This window comes from Lepidochelys olivacea (genome assembly GCF_965140295.1).
Source record: "Lepidochelys olivacea isolate rLepOli2 genome assembly, chromosome: 4".
In the NCBI taxonomy this organism is placed as follows: domain Eukaryota; kingdom Metazoa; phylum Chordata; order Testudines; family Cheloniidae; genus Lepidochelys; species Lepidochelys olivacea.
Window position 1 is genome coordinate 139,191,125 of NC_140414.1, and position 26,937 is coordinate 139,218,061.

The window sequence follows — 26,937 nt, forward strand, 5'->3', positions numbered from 1 at the left end:
TCCTGAAGCTTTGACTTTGAATTTCAAAGATTGTGTCTAGTTTGCGTCTAAATATTAATCATGTGTTTTGGGCTTACATCACTTGCTTAAGAGGTTTTCCTCTCCTTTTTAATATTTTTTTTTAGAAAGGTTCTTAAAAATGGCCTGATGTCAGCAAGTAGACATACACATATTTAGAATTAAGCAGAAAAACAAAATAAACATAGAAGATCTGGAGAAAAGAAATGTTCCATCTATCCTAAAAAAGTAGACATTTCTCCACAGTTAATAGTAATAATAATAATAATTAATAATACATACAGGAATAACAATATCTTCCATTTATAAAGCACCTTTAATCCCAAAGCACTTTACAAAGTAAAGGCCTGATTCTTCACCCATGAGGTCAATGGAAGTTTTGCTACTGATTTCAAGGGGACCAGGATTGGGCTCTTAAATTGATATTTAACATATTCAGAGGGATCCCTTCACCCATTACGAAAATGTGGCCATCTCTGTGGTAGCTGTTTTACAACTCAGAGGAAGTCCGCACAACAGTTTAGATTGGGAAATGAAGAAAAAAAAATCTTTTCAAGTTTAGAAAAATAACATGCAACTGATTTTGTGTTAGCGCTGTACTTTAACCCCTCCCCAAAAAACTAAACTGACCAACAAACAAAATGCCCTCTTAAAATCTTTCCCCTCCCCCCCACAAAACAGTCAGAGCTTTACATAATGGTATAAATTAGAAACAAGGTTACTCACCGTGGAGGAGTCACTGCTTCCGTTCCCAAGCGTAGCTCCCTCAGCACAGGTGGGTAGGTGGGTAGAAAGTTGACTAGCCCTGCCCCCATCTATGACATCACATTCTACCTCATAAAAGGTAGTGAAAGTGCTCTGAACTCCAGTCTGATTTCCGAGAGATACAGAAAAGAGAGAGTGAGAGAGAGAGCAAGAGAAATATTGTACCCTAGTGCAGAGGGGAGAAGAGGAGAAAATGTGTGCTGAAGGAGCTATGCTTGGTAAAGGAAACAGGGACTCTTCCATGGTGAGTAACCCCACTGTGCAATTCCTCTCACTTGCTCCCTTACCGCAGGTAAGAAAATTACTGAACAATTTGCTAAGAGGGGAAGAGTGAGCTATGGTCCTATATGATGAAAACTAGAAGGGCCAGGAATGGCTACCCTGTTGAATCATGATTGCACTAGAGTGGGCTAGGGAATTTGGCAGAGGGATTAAAAAGTAACATTTCTGTGTATCTTTTTAAACACTGGGAACGCACATATAAAGGTGATGTAAGCAGTTGGAATTTCACCGACTTCAATGGGAGTTACACACAAATACACTAGGGTTGAATTTGGTCCATACAGAAGTCAGAGGAGAGTTTTAGCCAACCGTTTTATAGAAATCAGATGAGAGGGCAGGGAACCTTCACTAGCATGAAAGTCCAAACATTGTGGTCAGAGAGAGTCAACTTTCTCTCACCCTGCCTGCCTGAGCTGAGAGAGCAAGTGAGGGGAATGGTAAACATTCTGGGCAAACATTTATTTACAAAGCACACTTTAAAGTTCTATAAAGTATCAGCAAAATTACACAAAGGTGATCGCTTTAGAGAGTGTATATTTTAGTCTAGTAATTACACACAATGGTACCTTCTAGACTGAAGCCAATTCTCTCAGAGGACAACTTCCCTATAACCAGAATTGTGGTTTACAAATGGGAACTTTCATTCTAATTCTCTCTAAATGGAATTTTGCTCTATCAAATTCTGTATAAAGCAGGTTTGACAATATATATTACCATTATCCATTACAGTTTTGATTTTCTTATAACCCAACAAGGCGTCCCAGCTAAAAATGTAGTATATTTACTATGGGCTAAATCTACCAGCCTCCCTCATATTGAGTAGTACCTCCATCAGTAGGTAGCCACACTGCTTCCAGAGTAAGGGACTACTCAATGTGAGCAAGAGCAGTAGAATCTGGTCTGATTTTTTTTTCTTGATGTATAAGGAATGCTCTTAAGAGTCAGGATTACAAAGTTACACTGAGCAAATACTGATATTTTCCCTTAGGATCTCAGTTGCTACAAGGATAATGTAAATTGTAATCTACCCAGGATTATTTTTCAGTTTCACTAATGATTAATGTGCATCCTCTGCTCTGCTTGTGTTGGTTTTGGTTTCCCCCCTCTTCCGCTATAGCAAAAGAAAGTCTTTTTGATTAATGGCTACTACCAATCACTTCATTTAAAAACAGAGGTCAAGGATATTGCCTCTTTATCTGAACATCTTTCACTATATTTGGAAATGCAACAGCATTTTAACATTCAAAGTAAAAATTAAAAGAAAAGAGAGAGCAAGAACAACTTTACCACCTTGATTAGCTCCTCCAATCTGGCTTGTTCTACCTATCTTAAGCAAGAGCTACTGTAACTGTAAGAGGCGAAATATGAGTTCAGGAACCCAATGCAAAACTAGGCTGCATCTGAATGATGCAAAGTGATGATGGGTGCTGTAACTTTAGGTTTATAATTGCTGTAACTTTAGGATTTCTAACCGATTCCTGGTTAAATGATGTCTTTAACCTACGTCAATGTTTAAAGAGGGAAAAATAACTTTTCTGCCTTGTAATAGGACTGGATTGAGTTACGTCCATCTGAACCTTATGACCTACTGCTAAAGGCTTTCCACATTTTGGTGAATCTTCAATCAGTTGGTGGAGACTTCATTGTTACCTTTTCTAACCAACATGGGTTATTACTAATCCTCCAAATGGACAGGGAAAATTTATCTTTTAAAGGCCTTTGAGGTAAAAGGTAACTGCTGTAATCCAATCAGGTCACAATCCATAGGATTGTCTTGATCATTGCACTATTGTTGATTTTGCCAAATGAAGTAGGAGCATATTCTAAACTCTTCAGCAGATATCAGAACTTCAGAGGCCCAAGCAAATAGTAGTTGGCATGGTAAGACTAGATTTTGTGGGGAGATGCAAATTGTCATTTAAATATTACCCTCAAATGGAAATGCCATAGCACAGAACCTTCTGATGGATGGTGATGGCCAAATAAATTCTCCACTAATAACCTATTATTAAAAATGAGGCCGTCAGATCCCACAGTGATAGCATGGTATAAATACCTAGAAAGATTAGGTTTGATGATAGACTATTAGAAAATGTGAGAGGGCATTTCGGTTTGCACTGTGGAGACCGCACCTGGTGTACTGCTTTGGGCCACTCAGTATCGGAAAGACTTTGGTTGAAAAAGAAGAGGAAATGCAGAGAAGAGTAAAACAATAGTGAGCAACTTGAAGGGATTGATTTAGGAGGATATACATAAAATTTGGTTAAACAGAGAACTAAGTAAGAACTACTACAATGAACTACAAACACTTGCTGGGCAGTATATTTCAGAAGAGAGAGAAATTGCTCCTAGTGTGCCAAAGAACTATAACTATGAGTAACTGGAAGAGCATATGCAAAGTTGAGTATCAAGAGGAACTAGATGAGGGCTTTTAGGTCGTCAAATCACTTCCTAAGGGAAGTGGTTGCAGCTCTGTAGCCTAACGATGCTATAAACTTAGTTCAGCTAATGATTTGACATCTTGCACCTAACTGTCTAGCAGCCAGGAGCTGGATTTGTCCAGGTTTGGTTTCACAACAATCATCTGTCAAATAAAACAACAACAAACTTGCTTAATAAGAATTTGGCAGAAGGTAATAAATGAATAGGCTCTATTCAGGCATTGGCGGGTGCCACTGAGATAAAGTTTGAATGCTTTCCCTCAAGATTGTGGACGGCTGAGAAAAATGATGACTGCTTAGAAATACCAGCCCATAGATGTGCTACTGTTCCAGCTAAGGAAGGTAAAAACTGATATACCATGAGAAACTCAATGACGACTTGGAATAAAATATCACACTCAAGGCATGTCAAGGTGCCAGGTTCATAAGGGTCAAGACAGAGACCTTAACTCCACACCCCAGAAAAAAATTCTGTTTTGCTGTTGTCGTGGATTAAGTTGGTTCTGATGGATGGATAATGAAATCCATCTCATTCATCACATGTCATATCCAAGGAATGGCCAAACAGATAATATCCCATATGACACTGGATAGAACATGCAAGTCCTGAAAGCTTTTAAAATTGGCAGATAACATGTTGAATTTAGTTATTGGTATGTACGAGAATTCTTGGTATGGTCTATTAGCTCAGCGCTGGATGCAGTCAACATACCTTTCCCAGATTATCCTAAAGATCTAATAGGGCCTTTAATGAGGGCAGGGCAAACCATTTGAATTTGTTGCCTCATTTTCCCAGTCTGTAAAATTGGGGTATTACTACTTACCCAGCTCACAGGGTATTTTGATGATGAATAAATTCATGTTCAACAGTACACAATTCTAGGCATTATCATTTTTAGGGTATTTTAGGAGGATTGGTCCTACGTCTGTGTCTTAAATCAATAAATATTGGCCTCACATATAGGGAGCTGGTTTGTAATTCAAGGCTAATGGTGTGATGTGGAGGATAGACATATGTTTTCCTTTCTCCTGAGAAATTCATGAATAAAAGCAGCCAGATTACATCTGGTGACTGGAAGAAATGACTTAAGAAGTTTGACACACAAGAGACTCTGAACTTCCCTAATGCAAAGGCTGATTTGCTGCTTTTTTCTTCCTAAAGTTATTCTTACATAGTTTGTGTGATGGAATTAAGTTTCCCTGGTGAGTTTTATTGAGTGTTTTATATGCTGTTTTAAGTATTTTCCTTCAGTATTTGTGATTAGTTGGAAAAACTGTGTGAAGTTTCTCCTTGAGGGTATGACTTTGTGTGTGTGTGTGTATTATCCATCTGCAATGAAAGTTGTCAAGAACCGTAATTAAAGGGAAAGAGATTGAAGAGTCTAGTCTGAAGTTATTATTTCTTTAATATCACATAGAAGACCACTTAGCAGTATTTTGGAAGTGGGATTAAGTCTCACCACTACACAGATCAGAGTGAAATAATTGGTAGAACTGGAGTTTCACTGTATATTATCAATCAATTCTGATTTTATCCAAAAATCTCCTTCCATTACTATGTTGAATCTTTAGGTGCTCCAGGCCAGGTCTGTCATTTCCCCATGCATGCCATTTAGCTAAATGCTACACCTAAATATGGTCAGATTTAAAGTAATGGGATGGACACTCAACCCTAATTTCTGAGCTGGGGACATAATCTGGCTGCAACTGGGGAAATCTCAACTGCTGTAATGCTGGTGGACACAGATCCTAAACCTTCCACTCGCTCTCAGAGAAGGGAGCCTGATGGGGCAGGCTGGAGCCTTATTTCTCTACAAAAGTTCTCAACTGCATGGTCCTTAGGGATTATAGCCAACTGTTGTAAATCAGAGCAGCACCCAGGTTCCTCTAATTTATTGAAGGGCCGGGGTAGTTTGAGAATCAGGAAGCTGTAAGTGGCTCTTTGACATTCCCTTCTCCTCCATGCTGATCATATCATGGCACAGGAAAGAATCTAGCCTAGCATTCTAGTTATTTCATGAACAGAAGTTTTTTGATTGTCAGATTTCCTATATTTATATAATGAGAATAGTATATATTGAAATATATAGATTAGTATTGCCTTCAAATCCATAACATACTTGTTTCAGGCATCAGCTTCCAATAGATAACTTTTATTTTTTTTCCATTGAATTAAATTGCTCAGGAGTTCTTATTTTTGATATCAGGCTCTTTTTTTCTTTGAAAAACACTCTTAATTGTAAATTTCAGTAAATGTACCGTCCAATAATTCATAAAGTTACTAGTTATTACAGAATATGCACCGTACAGAGAGGGGAAAAAAAACACTTTAAAATCCCTGTGATTCCAATCATACATGTAGGATCCTTCTAGGGCTGTCAATTAATCACAGTTAATTCAAGCGATTAACCCAAAACAAATGAACTAGAATAAAAAAAAAGCTGTGATTAATTGTAGTTTTAATCATACTGTTAAATAATAATAGAATACCAATTTAAATGTACTATCAATATTTTGGATGTTTCTCTACACTTTCAAATATATTGATTTCAATTAAAACACAGAATACAAGTTGTACACTGCTCACTTTATATGCTTATTTCTATTATAAATACTTACACTGTAAAAAAGATAAACAAAAGAAATAATATTTTCAATTCACCTCATACAATACTGTAGTGCAATCTCTTTATCATGAAATTTATCCATTGTTATTTTTACATATAATTGCACTCAAAAACAAAACAATGTCCACTCAGCATAGGTGCTGGAACTAGGGGTGCTCCTGTACCCCCTGGCTTGAAGTGGTTTCCATTATATACAGGGTATACAGTTTGGTTCAATGGCTCTCAGCACCCCCACTATACAAACTGTTCCAGCACCCCTGCGACTCAGTGCTACCCTTTGTTCAGCCAATCGCTAAGACAAACAAGTTTGTTTACATTTACGGGAGATAATGCTGCCCACTTATTATTTAAAATGTTACCTGAAAGTAAGAACAGGCATTCGCCTGGCACTGTAGTAACCAGCGTTGCAAGGTATTTACATGCCAGATCTGCTAAACATTCATATGCCCCTCATGCTTCAACTTGTACAGTGCAAATATTTGTAACAAAAAAGAACAAAGTGAGCACTGTACACTTTGTATTCTGTGTTGCAGATTAAATCAATATAATTGAAAATGTAAAAGAATACAAAGATAAGTATAATTAATTTAAATTGATATTTATTATTGTTTAACAGTGCATTTAAAACAGTGATTAATTGCAACTATTTCTTTTAAATCTCACGATTAATTGAGATTTTTTAAACTGTCTGGCAGCCATAGTTCCTTGTACTATATTCACCGTGATTTAAATTAGATGCAATTACTAACAAACAGAAAGTAGGAATCTTATTATCAATAGCTATGAATTGTGATTAGGAAAAGATTACTATTGTATTTTAAAAAGCAGATGGGAGGACATTCTGTATAAAACATATTGCCGAAAGAGATTTCTTCCAAATCTGAGAGATCAACTGGCCAAGCAGCCCAGCACACAGAGGTCTAAATAAATTTTGGTTTATCAGTCTGTTTTCAAGGGTTTATTTCATGTATTATTCTTCTGTTTAAATTCTAATTCAGTAGTAAAACATACTCAGTTAGTGGCTGGAAACAGGAATATTTAGTTTAGATTCATGATGCTCTCAAATGAAAAGTAGGTGACAGTCTTGGCGGTCTACCAAATCGCTCATTGAGCAAGCTGTCTTTGTTTCACATAATGCTAAACTGTTACCCAGTTAAAGAAAGGATTAAATTGCTGTAGGAAACACAACAGTGGACATCAAGCTCCTGACACAAACATGAAATAAAACTAAATGCAAGCTCAGGGCCAAACTGTATAGTAGACTTTGTGCTGTGAATAGATCGGTTTCAAACCGTGAAAGGAGAGACCAGAACTACTGGTTGTTTTCTCCATAGCAATAAGGGAACATACAGGTCAGTTTTGACGTAATGATATATTTTGATACATCTGCTGGAACACCGAGAAAAGAAGTACCCCAAACTTTTGTGAAACTTGGATTTTGAGCTGGATTTAAACTTCATAGATTACATCCCTTTTCAACAACAACAACAAAAACAACAACGTGCTAATGCCTGTTGTGAGGCCATGTATCTGTAATTGACATTTACTTCAATGGGAGAAATGTGGAACTGCACCTCATAAAAGTTAGTCCATCTTAAGGGTGATTCCTGTTTATCAGGCAATAGCTGCACTTTGCACTGAATAAACTCTCTGGCTGAAGACTGAGGAAATGAACTCTGAAGTTGAGGTGCTTATTATCCCAGGATATTGTAACTACTGATTAATAAGAAATGCCTACTACTACTAATAATAATAATAACAACAATTAATAATGAGGCTGTCAAACTTATTATTTATTATTATTATTATTATACAGGATTTTTATTTGTAAATATTCAAAAGTTTGTATGCTAAAGTACAAAACCACATGGGCTGCAACAAGAAACAAAGCAGGAGATTAAATTCTGGCCACATTGAAGTCAATGGGAATTTTGCCTCCCTCACTGCAGAATCTCAGAGCCCAGCCCAAACCCAAATGTCTACACTGCAATTAAATGGCCCATATCCTGAGCCCTATGAGCCAGAGTCAGATGTCATGGGCCAGCCGTGAGTGTTTAATTGCTGTTTAGACATACCTAGTGAGGCCAGGATTTTACTCAAGATCTTTAGCAGGTATTTAAAAATCATTTTGGGCATTTCAGCCTCTATTCCCCTATTTCCTTATTATTTTATGTCTCTCCCTTTATATCTTCCTTGCCTCCCTATGCTTCCCTCACTCCAGGTTAATAAGGCTCTTAATCACAGAAGAGCTCTCAAATACGGTTTTCTTAGACTGTGTTTCAAAACTCAACTGGGAGACAGGGAGTTGGAGTCTCACAATCTAAACATAAACCTACTGATTCAGATCACCAGCTGGTATAAATCAGCACTCAGCACAGGCCATTGAAACACATGGAGTTACACTGATTTACACCAGTGGAAGACCTGATGTATGAGATTTACCTGGGGAAAAGAGTCTTGTTGATCGGTAGGCAGAGAACATCTTGAGATGGAAAGATCAAGGGAGAGATGGAAGGGAAGTTAAGGGAGAAAGGATTGAGAGAAAGGGGGGGAATGATTTAAAGGGCTCTTTCCTCTTATTGAAATAATTTCCCTTTCAGGAGTTTGACAGCCTCATTTTCTTTGCTTTTTGATATACTTTTCAGCCTATCTGTAGGTAAGTCAATGATACCAACGAAATCTTCATATATGAGGTTAATGTCATATTGATGGAGAGAGAGAGAGAGAGAGAGAGAGAGAGAGAGAGAGAGAGAGAGAGAGAGAGAGAGAGAGAGAGAGAGAGAGAGACTGGGCGTGTTCTTAGGTTTGAATGTAAAATACACTGCACTACAAGTAACTTATTGAGAATATAAAGAAATAGAAATTTCACCGAAAAGGCATACACCATATTATGCAATAACTTCAACATATCACATAAAATGGAACACATTTTCCCTTGCCAGAACAGAATTAAGGTAATCGGAACAGAGTATTTATGTCTCTCAGGTTCTATTCATTTTATATTTATTCACTGTATTTGGAAACATGGATTAACATTCCTAATAAAGTAGAAAGTCAAGCAGAGTTTGTATTCCCCAGAACCAGTGGTTCTGAAATCACAGCTAAACTTCTGGATGAGGGAAATGGTGAATTATACGGTGACTCCTTGTAAATACAGATGTATGTTATAGTTCCATCTCCTCCAAAGTTTGTAAATGTCAAGTGCCAGGGTGATTGTTACATCACAAAAATTAATTGAACATAATGCTACACATCAGTTTCCTGCAATAGTGAATGGTTTGGGGACCACGAACTCTGGATTTCCACTGCACTTTCAAGATCATTGTACTGTATGCAAGTTGCCAAATAACTGTTGTTCTTTTTTATGCAAATAAAGTAGTATTTATTTGCAGCTGGCTATCCAAGAGAGAATGAAGAACAAGATGGAAGCAGAAGTGGCAAGTGGATAAGTAGGCTACAGATGCAGATGTGGATTTGGACATCTGATCTCTGGATAGTCCCGAGGTCGGCAAAAGAACATACAGTACCCAGCACTTAAAGATGTAAAGCATGTTTTATGCTACCAGAAAAGCAGTGGATTCATTTTGATTCACCAAGCTCTAAGATATCAGTCTCAAAAAGGAATGTACAAAAGATCAACTTTCTGCACCATCTCCATTAAGTCTATGACGGAGTAAAAACTGAAGAAACAGATACGGCAAGCTTAGGTTTCTGCCAATGCCATTAACACTGTCTTTGGAGTCAACTCAAAAGCTAGTAATTTGAATGGCTGAAGTTAGCATTGCTTTGTACTGCAAGTGAATGCAAAAAAAGACAATGGTGATGAAGCCTGGGAAGCAGCAGATGTTAACAATGCCAGCTTGGGAATGAAGAAGTCAAGCATTCAGTCACTTAAATTTCACAGTGTATGATGATGTTTCAATACAACTGTATGTCAGAGGTTCACAATGGCCTGTTCAACATCCACGTACAATAAATAAAGAGAACTGGAAAAGAAATAAACACAAGCACAAAAGCCAAGCTGAGAGAAGATCTAATTTGGGCAATTGTTATAGATGGATGGGTGTGAAAGCTAAATGGGTATGGAAAGCTGGACTTGTATGGCAGCAGGTAAGATAAGGTCTGAAGCATTTGGTATGTAGTACACTTGTCAGTGATATAAGGAAAGATCACTCATTCAACACCAGGAACATGAAAAGGGATTTTCATTGCTGTGGGAAGATCAAGGTGTTAAAATTACACTACTTTGTACATCTGCCAAGAGTTGGAGACCATCTGCAGGAGAGGCACAGGTGGAGTACAGTGCAGCAGCTTCCTTCTAGGACTGCATGCATGCTTTCGAAATAATAGTTCCAAGTAGCCCAGCCAAGTTTTAAAGCTGCATACTGTGCTTTGCAAAAAAATCATTGTTTTATATCTATATTGAACAAAAGGGCATATGTTTTGTTCTCAGTTAGCTTTCAGAAAGCCCACTGATTTCCCTTGGGGGCGTATGGATAAAATAGAGGGCAAAGCATGTCCCAGAAGTCCTCAAATTTGATTGGCTTTAAACAATGAGAGGTTTTTGTTTTTTTTTTCTCCCCAAAATGGCATTTTCAAACAAACTTATCCAAAGTTTTCCCAAATCCCTGTCATCTTGAAAGCACAGTGGGGCTCAGGGAATATAGTATACACTGGTATATGCAAGAGGGAATACAGCATACACACAGTCTATATGCAGCTTGGGCAGTGACCAAACTGTGGTTCGGCCAAACCTACTGTGAGCAGCATAAAGAAAAAAAATCATGAAGAGCAGGAAATGCTAGTACTTTTTGCCACTGGTCTCACAGAGACAGATGGCTCAAGGTGAGGTGAAGGGGAGAAAACATCTTTTAAAATGCAGCAAAAACAGTTTATGTTCTGACTGCCTCTACACATTTCTAATCTGGGCAACAAATGTCTGGTGATTGTGGATAAAACATTTGCATATTCATTAAAAATTACTGGAACAAGCAAATGGAAGGAATTAGAATATGTATTTTTTTAGGTTTGGCAACTGTATTTGGAAACAGCACATAAAAAGTAAAATATTTTGCTGGCCTTCCAGAGTTTTTGATAAACCTAGTATGCATTGGAACCTGAGTGAATGAAATCCTGTTAGATATTACCATCTTAACAATATGCACTCCATACAGAGCAGTGCTGGCTCCTGCTCAGAGGAGGGAAATTACCAATACTAACAAAGGAAACTAGATTTACAATAAGCAAATATACAAAAGCTCCAAATAATTATAACATTCACGGCTTGGCAATGAGTTTCTAGACTATGAAATTACCTTTCTTTTGGGGGAATGAAGATTTGACAAGGTTACTATAAACAAAGGGTAATTGGAAAATCAAATTGCTCGACACAAGTTATTGTAAGGTCTGGAATAATGGAGATAACATTTTAAGAAGCTTGCTTATGACTCACTATTATTTTTGTCTTTTACATTCTTGTCACTAAAAACACTCCGTGGCAAATTGAACCATGGGATATGTAAACTGCTAAATACAAATACCAGCTTACCCCTGATACAATAAGTTCTCCTCCGAGATTCTGCACTTCTGCCTTCACCTTGCTGCAGATATTGAGCTGGTGGCAATAGAGGGCAATGCGCTGCAGATATGCCAATAGATCCTGCTTGCAGGCTGAATCAGGGCACTGCAAGGGGGGAAAAATAAGCAACACTGATTAGATCTAGCTCAGTTTATCTGTTCATTATACAAAGGCAATCCAAGGAAACAGTAGCACTGTTGACGCCATGTTAGATTCATCCATTTCACTTAACCCTTTAGTGAGGAATTTGATGAGAGCTGAAAGCTATTCTGTACCTCTTCTATAGCTTGAGACTCATAAATTAAAATGTGAAGATAGCCTGGGTGCTTTACAAAAATAATCTCTTTTTGTCACTTACCTGATGAACTTAAAGAAAACAAACTAATCTCTGTCGATGTTTTTCTTAGGGCATCATTCAGTTTGTAATAAACATAGGAGTCTACTGATGCATAATATACGAGTCCATCTATACTGGAAGGAATTATTTATAGTAATATACATAACATTACAGAAGATACTTTCAGGCTTGCAGCCCTTAATAAGAAGGAAATGAAATAATTTGGTCTCCTTGCCTGTCTAAGCAATACTTCTCACTACTACTGGTAGGCCATCTAAAGTACTGTACCATTTTGACATATTCCTCATGACAAAAGTGTGCAGAGAAAAATTACACTAGGTCAAACTAAGTAGAATTTGTGAAGGTTTCATAATCAATATAACCAGACAAGGCCCAAGCACAACTCATTTATAGTTCATTGAAATACACTTTTACAAGGAACTGCAGCAACCCCAACAATAATCAACAGCACAATAAACAGCACCCGTAGTTACTATTCCTAGACTTGCCTCCTGAGCACAGGCCTGTATAATTCACACAAATGAACCAGAGTGAAAAGGTCCCCTTCCGAAGAGCACGTCTCCAATAAACACTTGTCAGAGCTACACAACAAAGTCCGCCTTACAATATTGTTTGACTATGGAGATCAAAGATTCAGAGACTTTTGAACTAGCTTCTTTAGGTCATTAAAATGCTACATTCAATTTTCCATTTTGGAGAGTAAAACCACCACATGACACCTTAAATAAACATAATCAGATTAAACACTTACAGCCCAGTGGCCCCACAACTTCTGTCTAAATGGTTATAATAGCAATGACAAATAAGGCACAAGGGAAAAATGTTTACGGTGCACTTGGATGTAAAACAACAGCACTGGTTACATACACACACTGTGGCCCCTAACTCTGAAAGCAATCACTTAGTTTGCTCCTCTGTCTTTAAGTCTAACAAATAAAAAGAGCTGAAAGAACGAGGAGTGCTTGTGGCACCATAGAGACTAACAAATTTATTTGAGCATAAGCTTTCGTGGGCTAAAACCCACTTCACTGGATGCATGCAGTGGAAAATACAGTAGAAAGATATATATATATATACACACACAGAGAACATGAAACAATGGGCTCCATAAAGACTGGGAGTGGATGGGTCATTACACAAAGTTAAACTATTTCCCCATGCTTATTCCTCCCTCCACACACACACACACACACACTCTCACACAGAGTTACTCTCACCTTCTTGTCAACTGTTGGAAATGGGCCATCCTGATTATCACTACAAAAGGTTTTTTTCTCCTGCTGATAATTGATCACTCTCGTTATAGTGTGTATGGCAACACCCGTTTTTTCATGTTCTTTGTGTCTATATCTTCCTACTGTATTTTCCCCTGCATGCATCCAATGAAGTGGGTTTTAGCCCACGAAAGCTTATGCTCAAATAAATGTGTTAGTCTCTAAGGTACCAAAAGCACTCTTTTTTTTTTTTTTTGCTGATACAGACTAACACGGCTACCACTCTGAAAAAAGAGCTGGGAGTTCTTTGGAGACGTTAGGCCAATAGGCCATTTAATCTGTTCTGTACTTATGATAATATCATAACGTCTTCCTCTCGCATAGTTGCAATATCTTTCAAAAGTGAATTCCTAAGAGACCTTTTTTTCCTACTTGTGACAATTTAATACAGTAATATTTATCCTGCTCTTGAGGCCTATGAGCTGAAATAAATGAACTTTAAAACAATATCTCTCGAGAGCTGACAAGGCTTTACATGCAAGTACCTTGAATCAAATTAAGATGTAAGATCTCTCTCATTGGAACAGTAATTAAAAATGCCACAGTCAATAAAAAGTTTATACTCCATGTATGTCTCAAAAGTTCTGTAAAATATCACCATGGCCAAGGGATTAAAAGAGACATCTAACTCTCATATTGATTAAAGACATGGCTCAAGCCAATATTCTCTATACAAGCTGCGTGTGTTATGTACCTGACATTTATTTCTTTAAACTTTCCCACCTCAAAAACACCAGAATGAAAACTTCAAGATCATTAATGAGCATTTTACAGCTCTCTTGACAGGGGGAATTACATTAACACAGGGACAGATTTCTCGCTCCTAGGATGTATCCAACAGGAGTGGGCTCCAGAGGGGGAAATGGGCCTCCTGGGTGGAACAGTTCACATCGCCAAATCTTTGGGGATTATAGGAAAAAGCTGCAGCTCTGTGTACAGCTCTGGCCCAGAGTATCTTGCAGGATGAACCTAATGCCATTCCCATGCTCACATTAAAATCCCTGTGACCAGCAGACTTTCTCCCATTTTAAGGGGAAGACAAGGATGGTTAGAGGTCACAGCTGTAGGTTTGGAGGGGGATGATAAGGGAGGGTATCTGAGAGGATATATCCTCCTCACCTACAACCCCCTCCTATGGGCTTTCCATGTGAGTGGATGATCCAGGTCCTTCTTCCCTTGGGGGCATTTCTCTGTCTTTCTGTTTGTCTGTAATGAAATCATTTTTGAATGCCACATCTCATCCATTCCAATTTTTCAGGGAATTGTCTAGGTATCAGTGGACAGAAACTCATTGGTTTTGGTGAAATTTGGAAAACTGGAAGGGCTAATGGACAACTCACAAAGGCCTCTGCATCTGGTTAGCAGGCACAGCAGTGTCGACCACCTCTGTAATGGTCAATAAAGGAAAGAACTGGTTCTGGCATCCAATATAACAATACTTCCTATCTCAGCTTTGCCCATCTGCCCAATACAGTTTAAAAAGTTGACATCCTGAATGACTTATCTCTCAGACAGACAGAAAAGTAAAGAGAATAGTGTGGACAAGGGGGCACATACAGAGCCCCTAAAATGGAGGTCCCAGTATGACATGAATGGGGGCAATAAGCAATGGGGGCACACAAAGTGCCATGGCATGGCTGGAAAATAAGGGACAATGGTATGGGGTTGGAGATAGGGGACACATAGAAACCCTGAAATATGGGGGGATGGGGAAGCACATGGAGCCACTGCCATGGTGGGTAAGGGGGGCTATAGTGAGGAAGGACTGAATGAGGGGGAACATTGATTCCCTGGCATTGAGAGAGAACTGGGGACAATGGTATGAGGGATAGAGATCTGGAGGGAACACTGAGCTCCTGGAATGTGGCAAAAAAGGGAACAGGGGCACACAGAATCACTGGCAGGAGGAAGGGGTGGGGTGGGGTTGTATGGAAGCCCTGAATTGGAGGGGGATGGGAGGGTGGTGCACAGGGAGCTTTGGGTGGGGGGAGGGGACAGAGAAATGCAAGGAGCCCTGGCATTTGCAATGAGCTTGGGCTACAGAAGCACCAAAGTGTGTGACCTTTTTATTGCTTTTCGCCATCAACATTCTACTGCAATCATCATTTGTAGCCAAGATTCCTTTGTTCCAGATGAAGACTGTTGTAACTTCTGGGCTTTTCTGGGGTTCTTAGACTAGTTTACAGATTTCCCATAGCATGAAAGGTACAGAAGGGTGTGCGTAATCCCCTTTTAAGTAAGGGCAACAATGAGGAGGCTGGAGTAGCTCGGGTCACCTTGGTGTTTTTATCTACGTTAGCTGATGCTATTATTACTTAGTTGGTTTGATTTCTGAACCAGTGAATTAAAGGGCTTCAGTATCAGCTTCATTCAACTGACAATGATCTTTCCAAACTGACTGGTGCTGTACAAACAGCCTGTTTTCAGCCACTAGATCACAGCACGAGTAGAGACATTCTCTAGAGGGTCCTTAAACCACACAGCTAATTTGTACTGTCCATTCAAAATGCTATTGATTGACTGATTCATATTATATATTTATTTGTTTGGGACATTACCTGATCAGCTACAGCTCGTGCCAATTTGTCCATTCTAGAGCCTGCTTCTGCAATCTTCTTGGCAGCATTAATGACATCAGATGTATTCTTCAATGGCCCTTTACCTCTGGAAAGAACAATATGGTTATACTACAATCTAATTAAATCATGACACAGCTGCAGTGTCCTAACTCAGTATATGATTATTTATTTTATGAATGCCTTCCTAATTTACTGCAACTTCACCTTGGACTTAACTACTAATTATACGTTAGCTTGATTAAGAAACGGGTCTGCTATATTTCCTTTCACATACAAAATGCCTCACTAGCAGGTTAATTTGATGGTGACTTCAAGCCCATGAACTATGTTTAATAGTGTGCGCATTTTTAAGTGCTCATTAGGAAAATGTCCTTGCAGGAATACAAAACTTTTTAAAAATTCTGTTATTCCCAGACCAGCGCTTAACACCAAGTCTGACAAGTCTAGTGCAGAAATGTCACATTAGAAATCTCTTCTCTTAGATTTCTGTCATAAAGCTGCTAAACTACCTGAGGCATAATTCAGTTGCGCTTAAATCCTGCTTGATTTTTTAAAAAAAAACTTTACTACTAATTTGTCTCTCTTGATATTTGTGAGATGATGTAAAAGACACAAGTTCTTACAAATAATGACACCACCTAATTCTTTTATAGTGATTTTCACCTGCACATCCCAAAGTGCTTTAAAAAGGAGGTCCGTATTCCCATTTTACACATGGGGAAACTGAGGTGCAGGAGGGGAAGTGACTTGCCCTAGGTCACCCAGCAGACCAGAGGCAGAACCAGGAATTGTACGCTAGTCTTAAGTCCCAGTCACCTTAACAGTGACTGCCTATGCTTTGCTGTCAATTATATCAAGAGATCAGCACATCTGGCAGTAACACACTCCAGATATTTGGGAGTTATTCCATTTTAACACCACTGAAGCCACTGTAGGCAAAGGAGATGCAAAGGGGTTTTGTTTGTTTGTTTGTTTGTTTGTTTTTTAGTGGAAGATGTTAAAGGAGACTTTATTGAATCTGGTGTAAACAGATGCACTACAGTCCACTTTGACTTTTTTTTAATTTACTCCAAACATGATAGTGATTTTAGTCTCATTTTCACATTATTTCTCATCTTTCGATGTTAGAAACATCCAATTACCAAACTTTCAGTTTGACGATTAAGGTATTAAAACTTATGCAGCATGTGGTAGAGAAACCTTTGTATTCTGGTCCCCTGAGAAGTTATTAGATCATCACCTCTCCCTTCCAGAACTGATAGTGAGGCATGAGGAACTTTTCATTCTGCTTCAGAAAAGAGAGGTGAGAGATCCAGACCAAAAAGAGATTTTTTTTTATGTCCCTGTCATGAAGGGTTTAGAGGGATTTTACACTCCTTTCCCATGAAAGATGGGCAGGGGGCTAGACATATTGTAGGGGGAAGAGAAACTCAGCTCTCTAGAGAAAGATCCCTACATGATTCTTCTGCCTAAGGAAATGATTTTTTCCCTTTCGAGTGCAGAAAGGAAGAATAAGGCCACAGTGGGTTTGGGATTTTTGTTTGCTTGGTTGGTTGTTTTTTGCCTTGCAGAAGTGTGGCAAAACATATCCAAAGCATGAGCTTTTGTCATTCGCTCCCCAAGACAGCAGGGATTGTAGCACTGCATAGATAACTCTAACTTTAGGAGGGTGCGTTTAATCTCTTGTAAAATGGTCCCCCTAGTCTGATTAACAATGTGACTGGATATAAACAAAAATGATTTTGTTTAAATGATAACATTAATTAATAGCCTTTTGATGCACTGTAATTAGAAAAAATATTAAAGCAAGGAAAAAAGTCATTGTTATTGTCAAGTCCTGATGAAAGTTACTTCTGGATGAAATCAAGGGCTGCTTTTTTAAAGAAATTCAGTCATGAGAATGAGTTCAGTGGATTTTTTGCCATTATTTTTGATTGACATTCATTGCGATGAAATGTTGAAAGTTCAGCAAGCCTTATGCATTTTGACTCGTGTTAGACAAAAGGCCATTTGAGGGCCTATCAGGTCACACATTATCCTTGCTGCACCACTTCTGCTGAAATTAAAGATGCACAAATAACTAACAAAACCATACATCTTAAATGGTGAACTGTCCAAAATAGCCAGGTGAAAGGAACTATTTGGGCATGTCAGTAACCTGTGCGCTTTAAGCTGGCTTTATGTCCCCCCCAACCAACAAGTCACTAAGGAGTCTCAAATATAAATGTGTGTGTTTGATGTTCTGGCCCGCTGGTAGGAAGTAAAGCACCTCTGTAACTGATTTCACTGGGGCTACTCATGTGATTAAAGTTACGCAAGTGGTTAGGTGCTTTGCTGAATCGGGATGGAATTGCTCTTGTGCTTAAGTGCTTTGGTGAATTGGTGTCTTAATACTGAACAGTGTTTAAACAATATTGAAGATCTCCTTTGTGTTAAAAGGCAAATACACAGGGCAGTGATTATAGAACCAGCAATATTAGAATTGCTACAGACACATTACTTAAACATAGTAAATACACTCAATGTTCCTTAAACACCATCATAAAGAAATGATGCAGGGTTTCAGAGGAAGCTCTCAGTCCAAATGCTTTTGTGCTTACCTAGTAAAGTCTGTCATTTCCATCATAATCATGCACATCTGCTTTGCCAACACAATGATGTCATTACCACTGTCGTCCCACTTGGCCACCTCAGCATCCAATTTGCTCTTTTCTTGGTGGAATATCTCTACTTGCTCCGCAATCTTAGCCTTCTCCTCCTGGGGCAGTTGAGCCATGATAGCCTGGATAAAACAGAGTAGTTGCCCATGAAAAAAGGAAGCTAGAAATCATTTTAGTTTCTAAGGGTCTAAACTGGCAAGGTGCTGAGTGCACACAACTTCCAGTGTCTTCAGAGGGAGCTGAGGATGCTAAATCCATCACAGCTGAACTCAGCACTTTTTAGGATAGGATTTTAATTCTGAAAGCTGTAAAGTGAAATGTTTCAGAGTAGCAGCCATGTTAGTCTGTATTCGCAAAAAGAAAAGGAGTACTTGTGGCACCTTAGAGACTAACCAATTTATTTGAGCATAAGCTTTCGTGAGCAAGTGAGCTGTAGCTCACGAAAGGTAATGCTGAAATAAATTGGTTAGTCTATCTAAGGTGCCACTAGTACTCCTTTTCTTAAAGTGAAATGGTGCAGACAGTTTCTTCAGAAAGGATAATTTCACACCGAACAAAGAGACTCCCGGGGACTCCATACAGAATAGCAGAAATCAATCAAAGCTTATAGTGCCAGACGCTTACCTGGTGCAAATCAACATAGCTCTACTCACTTCAGTAGGGTTACACTGATTTACACTAGCACAGGATGTGGCCCCGGCTACAGTGAAATCTGCCATAAATGAGTCCAGTTGTTTTAAGTGGACCAGATTGTTTAGAATAAGTTATAGCATAACCACATGACAAGCAAAATTGAACTGGAAACCTCACAGGTGTGCTTCAGAATGGTCTCTTAAAACAGTGGTTGCCTGTTAAAGATGGTCTTTAGAACTGATTTCACTCTCAGAGCATTCACACTATTAAACATTTTTAAATTAAAATCTATGCATTTAATAACAGGGTCCAAATTTTGTTATCACTACATCAGCTATTTCAAGAGTAACTGCAACATATTCCTGTAAAACAAGGGATTTTTAAAGTCCTTATTAAATCTTTGCAAGTTTAAAGACTGTACATCTATGACATTGCAGACTGAAGAGGGTGGGCCGAAGCCACTACAATTAAACTAAAAGACAGGATTTTTTTATTATATCTAAAACTTTAGACACATGTAAAATGAAGGAAATACACACTAACAGGCAGCCCCGTAGTTTGACTGAGCGTCAAACACCTCCACCTCTCCATATCTCACTGTCAGTCAGAAACACCCTGGCTTTCTATTCAACTTGAGGTTGAAATAAGCCATGGCATGCAAGGGAGTATGTTTAAAATGAACGGAATGAACGTACCTTTCAATAACATTTAGTGGTTTAATTAGTTCTTGGATGATATGCAAAATGGCACTAAATAGGTTGATTCTAATTTGCCTTGACTATCAACAAAGGAAAAGGAAAATTACCAAAAAAATGGCAAAATTATGGAAGTTACTTTTGAAGATGAAATGGACACTTCCAACAATGATTCTCAAGATGAGATACTATTTGGCTTCAGGGTTCTGAAGACTGCATTATGCATTTAATGGGGTGTGACACATTTAAGTGTCATTAAATTTTTTCTTGTTTATGTCACTTTCAATCAGATGAAGTCTTTCTCTACATATTCTTACAATGCTCTTGGCTTTTAAAAATTCACAATTGACCTTTTCCAAAACTGGAATTAAAAAAGGTTATCTATAAACAGTAGATCAGAAAATGAGAAATTTGCAAGTTAATCAAATTAAAATTCAACACATGAGTTTTAATTAGGCCTTATCAAAGTAACTCAGTGGTTTCAAATGTTAACACATTAGTCTTTCCACAGAGAAATGCAGTGTAAGTTAAACTCTCTCTCTTTCTCCCCCTCCAGCCCCCTCTAAACACTCTAGAACTGATGAATTCATTGTAACTAATGGGATGTGAAAATAAAGATCTGTATTATCAGGAAGCTAAGAAGACCAAACTGTATTACTTGTGTTTGGTTCCTGTCTTCGTGGACAGTCTAACCTGACCTTCTCAGTGCTGGTTCAGTATGTCTTAATGACTCTGTTTCGGTTGCTGATGCCTTTCTAAGGAGCCATACCCAGCAGCAAATGCAGATTGTATATTCAAGTTTTATCTCCCTTCAAAGACAGACACCAATCCTTTCCACTGAAATGCTAATAGCTTTTATGGAGTAGGCATATTATACAAATCTATTATAGCCTCTAACTAAAATCCTAACTTTTCTCCAACAAACAGTCCTATATGGCATCCCCCAGGAGGCTGAGTACAGGGGTGCTGGAAAAGGAGAGTCCAAGGGGCCATTGCCCCATCACTTTTGTCCTGCCTCAAGGGTGAGTGATGGGGGGGGAGTGGGCAGACAGGAGGGAGCGGCGAGCGGGGCCTTGGGGGAAGAAGCAGAGCAGGGGCAGGACCTCCGGAAGAGGAAGAGCGACAGGGCCACCATGGTGGTGCCAGTGGCCCCCCTACATCTCGGGAGCCTCCGGAGCTCCTGGCTGACTAGCTGCAGCTCAAGGGGTCACTCAACACAGTGGCTTTTGCGGCTTATGCTCATCACACTGATCATAATCATCTCATTTTCACCTTGTCTTCCTTCTGATGCTGTTGTATCCACCCATTGGATCTTGTCTTATACTTAGACTGTAAGCCCTTTGGGGCAGTCACTGTCCGTTATATTTTTGTCCAGCATCTACCACAACTGACAACCACAATAATAACTATAATAGGATTTGAGATTACTCAATTGCTAGCTGGATTAGGCCCTTAATAAGGATGCTATGATTGTCTCTATTTCTCTTCATCTAAATCTATTTTTTTAATTCTAATTTTAATTACTGAAAGAGCAGCATGATCCCATTGCCCCAGGTTTAGCTATGAAAGAAATAAGGACAGAATCTGAATCCACTAAAGAGCACCAGGAAACTTTTCACACTTGAGTTTATTTCAGCACTCAGTTTTTCTGCATGCATTAAACATTATGTAACACTCTTTTAACCATAAAAACCTCTCACATATAACTGCCATGGTCCCTGGGCAGGCTGCCTCTTCTGAGACCCTTTGCCAGTCCCCTAAGTGCTCCCCTTTCTAGTGACAGGCCTGTTCCTCTACCTCTCTTTGGAGGGGACCCTGTGATCTGACCACTCTCTGACAGGGTCTCTAGGGTCCAATCTTCCTGGTTACCAACCACAATACATAGCAGGCCTAACAGGTTTGGCACCTGCCAATGTTTTTCTCCAGCACCCGGTGGGCAGCAAGAGCATACAGTGTCACAGAAACAACTTTTTTTTTTTTTTTTAAAGTAAGATTTATTTGCCAAAAGGTTCACAGCACTCAGACATGGATATAAAACAGAGAGCTCTGCGTGCCCACTATTTTACCTACATTTGGCGTTCCCCTCAAGGTAGACATGACATAACCTCAGTGCCTCTGTTCTCCTGGGGACCAGGTTACAGCCTGCTTGCTGCAGACCCTGCTCCTCCTTCAGTCTGTGTCAACCTGCAGCAGCTGAGAGCTTCCCCCTTCCTTTCAACATCTTTTGCTCTCCAGATTCTCAGCCTTGGCAATCAGCTAAGCAGGATTGGGACCAAGAAGTTGCTGTCGCTAACCTGGCTATGGTGTTTTGGTGTTTGTTGGGATGCTCCCCGTCTGGGCTATTGTGTTTCCAGTTTGGGTCCCCTAATAGCTCTCTTTTGATCCATCTGACAGTAAGTAACCCACCATAAGCAAACATATAGAGGGATGCACAATAGTAATAAAAATAAAACAGAGATTTTCCAGTTCTCCACAATGTCTCTTTACTGCTTCTGTACCAGGTTAAAAAAGGGGAGGATTTTAAACTCTCTTTCCAGTCAAATACATGTTCATGTGGTGTGTTAACAACATAGTAGTCACTGGATTTCTTATCTGAACTGAGGAGCCTACTTAGCAAAAGGTAAACATTAATCAGAGGGTGAAATAATCCTGAGGGTCACCCAACTTCATTTCTCCAGCATCTCTGACCCCTGAAGCACTTGTCCACTCCATTTGCAATCGCCGTGCCTACGCTAAGGTCACAAATCACAATGTCTCCAGTTTATCATGATATAATTACGCTGGTAAAATTACATTGAGTCAGTAACAAATGTCTTCAATTACAATTAGGTTACAGAGACTACTCAGCACCTTAAACAGCTTTCCTAGACAAGTCAGCACCCTGAGAAACATAACAAATGTAAGATATCTTCAGATACTGCACATTGTGCCCTTACGTTGGTTTGTTTGTTTTAAATTTCGTGAATACTCTCTGCTACAGTACATTCCAAATGTGCAAGGCCTTTTACTATAGTTCTAGCTTGAGCAAATAACGGATACAAGACATCACATAATCCTGACAAAAATCATACAAGAAACTTGGCCCAAATGTACTGCAAGTGAAAAGACCTAAATAAATATCTATGCCTGAAAACCAAAATTCCCAGCCTTCTTGCTGAAGTGACCCCCAAAATTTTAAATCTCCCAATTTGTTTTCAGAGGCATACCTTTTCATTTGGAGCTGAATACAGAGTTGACGGGGTACACGGATTTTATACTCACCCTTGCACTCTGCCCAGCAATAAGCTGGTCATCCTCAGTCTGAACACTCGTTCGGCTGCGGACATCATAATCTTCTTGTTCAAAGTCTGAATCATCCTCTAACTCTTCAGGGGTCTAGAAAAAGAGAGAGAAATAGAGAGAGGAGAAGGCAGTGATGACGAGCTTATAAAAGATACAGACAAACTCCAGTGTACAGTAAGTTCTTATTTCATCGACTACCTGCCCAGGAAACACTGTTTCTTTTTTTCTTTTAAATTAACTTGTCTGCCCAGGCAGTCAGGTCCTGAAATTGAATTGTCCTCAGAATTAAGTTGTTCCAACTCTGGTTTCTTTCACATTCATCATCGCCTTGCTGTGATTTCTCTTAACTCAGTTAACATGATGAATGCAGTCTCATGAACGCATATCTTTTGGATGTATTCGCCGCCGAAATGCAATATTTCAAAATAATGCTAATTGGTCTATAAAGGGAGACTAATACTATTAGAGTATGCCTAATCTTCAAGAGAGAAAGTAAGTACCTGGGAAAAGGTAACCAACAGACTGGTAGAAAAAGAGAAGTCCTCAAAGCAAATGTAGATGATCTGGTCAATTATTTTTAAAGCAGGTATAAAGTTTTGAAACATGCCATCTTGGTGGTGATGGAAACTAAACACTCTGCATAGTCCTAGGCCTTTGTAACTTCTTCCCCAGGTCCATTGAGTGAAAGATTGTTAGCTTTCAGGGCATGCTGCAAGATACACCTTTTCTCCCTTGCCCAAGAGAATTGGGTGTTGGACAGGGCTGAGCAGTGGTGGTGTGAGCTCTGTTGGGGGTCACGTGGGGAAACCAATTAGTTTTTGTTCTATTTATGTTGTCACTAGGTCCTTTGATCTAGTGACTGATGGAGCTATTTATTTATTAGTGTAGTTTTCCAATTTGTTTTGCATTGGATGGGTGCTCTTGTATTGTAGTTTGGGGGGAAACACAATGACTAAATAAAAATATAGCAATACATTATTAATATTAATAATTAAACAATACAAATATTTAACAATATATTGAATAGTTAATAATATTGCTAGGAGCTACTCTATCCAAATAAATAATCATAATAACAATATAAACAGAGAGATCACAGGTGTCGCCCATTCCCAACTTCTGGCAAACAGCCTAGGGACACCATCCCTGCCTATCCTGGCTAATAGTCATTGGTGGACCTGTCCTCCATGAACTGATCTAGTTCTTTTTTGAACCCTGTTATAGTCTTGGACTTCACAACATCCTCTGGCAAGGAATTCCACAGCTTTATTGCGATTGTGCTTCCTGTATGGTTATGTGCACATGACAAGAAGAGGCCATCTTCATTTGACTTTTAGAGTGTGAATTAAATATGAGATTTGACGTTGAGCTCTGAAGGAAGAAATACAGTATGACAGTATAGATATGAAACTTTGGCAGAATCACTGAAGGGATGCATGTACAATTAGTGTATGTAACAGGTTACACAGAAGATAAAGTGGAGGTGAAAATATAAATTGTCTTTTCTTTTCTACTACTGGGGAAATTGTTGAATGCTATCCATCATTATAAAATCCCACTGTCTGGTTCTGTTAATATTGTATGTGCTACAGTCATCTCTCAACTGCCTAACAGCTAGACTGTGACATTAAAATCTGCCCTCAATAAGGGACAATGTGTAGCAGATCCAGTCTAGGAGCAAACCAGAAAAGGACTTGTACCTCAAAGTCCAGCTCTTCATCAGCTCACCCCTTGCTCTAAGTGCTTTTCATGAATCAATTTATTTCACACCCACCATGCACTCAGCTAGCTATTGTGGCTGTCAAATAGAGGGTGGAGCCAGAGCTCCTCCTCATTCCTGCTCCTCTCAGCTCCCTCTACTCCCAGTTGCTCACAGGTGACAATACTGGTCAAATAGTCTCTCCTCTACCGCCCACAGCCAAAGTTGCAATCTGGGCAAGGTAGTAAGGGGGTCTTGTAACTACCCTATGCAGCCAGGAAAGGGCTGTGCTAATCCAGCCCTGAGAGAACAGCCTGGGAGAACAAACAAAACAATGTGGACAAATGACATCAATTTAGGGCACAGGAGGAAGTCTGTGAAAGAGGTAAGGCATACTCAGAAAGCTCTGCATTTAAGTGGTTTACACCTAAGAAAGCATTCTGAAACAAAACACAGCCGTTGCTTTAAAATCTGATATTTGTTGTCTTACAAACCACAGTACTCAAAAGAGGGAAAAACATCCAATTTGGTTTAGGTGGTGAGCTTAGAAAAAACAACCCCTCGCCCCGCAAAAAAAACCAACAAACCGTTATCATGCAAAAGAAGGGACACTTTAATAGAGGTATTTTTGTGTAACAATATTCTACAGTAGTTATATGGAACCTAAATACCTCCTCCATGCACAGCTCAGATCTAGCCCCAAGCTAGCTTTACACATCCATCCCATTTTCTGTTAAGGTTTTCAACTCTGGAGGATGAAATGTCCTCATTTTCTGCTGAAGCTGATTCTTTTCTGCATTAAGATCAACAATAGCAATCAGCTGGTTTTAGGCCCACATTCAAAATCATTGGCATGCTTTGGAATGTGCCCAACTTCACACCCACCACGTCAGGTATGCACAAAAGGGTGAATGCACTTTTGAAAATTGGGGCCTAAAACTGACTAATCAGCTGACTCTTTAGTTTGTTATTTACTATTGCAACATTGCTTTCCCGCAGCCTGATCTCCTAGGTATACCGCCGGATGCTAACTAGCTCTTCAATTTGCTTGGAGACAAGGCACAGGGATACAAACCACACTTTTATAAAACACATATTTTGACTTTTAAAGTACATGCCTTAGGCAGGGTCTTACAAAAAGTGTCATGGGGTCTTTAATGTCTGTGCACAGCAGACAGGATCTTGTTTTTAAAAACTAATCTTCAAGGCTCACAACAGTGTCTGGAACTCAATTAGTTTACTTTGGAAGAATGAAGGACTGATTAAATCCTGTCAGGACTTGAACCTGTTGCTATTGTAACACTGACAGACCCTGGTTGTCAGTGGGCGGGATCGAACCTGGGACCTCTGGAGCTTAGTGCATGAGCCTGTACTGCATGAGCTAAAAACCACATGGCCCTTAGCTAAGGCTGTAGAGCAGACTCACTAATCTCTCTAAGTGGTCTTGGTGCCACTAGATGGGATAGAACACCACACCCAGGAGGTGTGTGGGTTACATACTTCCTTGAGCTGAGGAAGCGCGTCCCAAGCTTCAGAGACTTCCCAGTTGAAATCCAGGACGAGCCCCCACTTGTAATGCCAACAGAGCCTAGTTGTCGGTGGGCAGGATCAAACCTGGGAGCTTAGTACGTGAGCCTCTACTGCATAAGCTAAGAGCCACATGGCCCTTAGCTAAGGCTGTAGAGCAGACTCATTAATCTCTCTCTAAGTGGTCTCAGTGCCACTAGATGGGACAGAGCATCACACCCAGGAGGTGTGTGGGTTACACTATAGGCACCAGTAAGACACCCATTTTAAATCCAAATTTTATCAATCACTGGGGACAGGAAGAGCAAGATCAGGCTACATTAGTGAACTGCAATGAAGCAAAATAATCTTCAGCAATATAAGTCTGTTCTATCTTCCATGTGGCCCCACCATAAACCAGAAGGAATAATTGTGCATCCATAAGATTTTAAAAAATGTCTATATGAGGAGATTTGAAAGGGGTGTTTGGTCTTTATCCATTTAAATATATTTTATAAAGATAAAACAACCAACTCAGCC

General features: G+C 39.3%; 1 protein-coding gene across 4 annotated transcripts in view; it reads right to left on the bottom strand.

Moving 5' to 3' along the window:
- Window positions 1-26,937, bottom strand: part of CTNNA2 (catenin alpha 2) — a 790,749-nt gene that overhangs the window by 26,065 nt on the left and 737,747 nt on the right. For 3 of the 4 annotated variants that reach the window (XM_084626177.1, XM_084626178.1, XM_084626179.1), the window contains 5 exons: window positions 23,172-23,285; window positions 18,523-18,704; window positions 15,902-16,007; window positions 11,682-11,816; window positions 745-888 (listed from right to left, as the gene is read on the bottom strand). In XM_084626177.1, the coding sequence (XP_084482303.1) occupies window positions 745-888; window positions 11,682-11,816; window positions 15,902-16,007; window positions 18,523-18,704; window positions 23,172-23,285 (681 nt within the window). The remainder of the gene's footprint in view (window positions 1-744; window positions 889-11,681; window positions 11,817-15,901; window positions 16,008-18,522; window positions 18,705-23,171; window positions 23,286-26,937) is intronic. The other variant, XM_084626180.1, reaches the window with a different exon arrangement.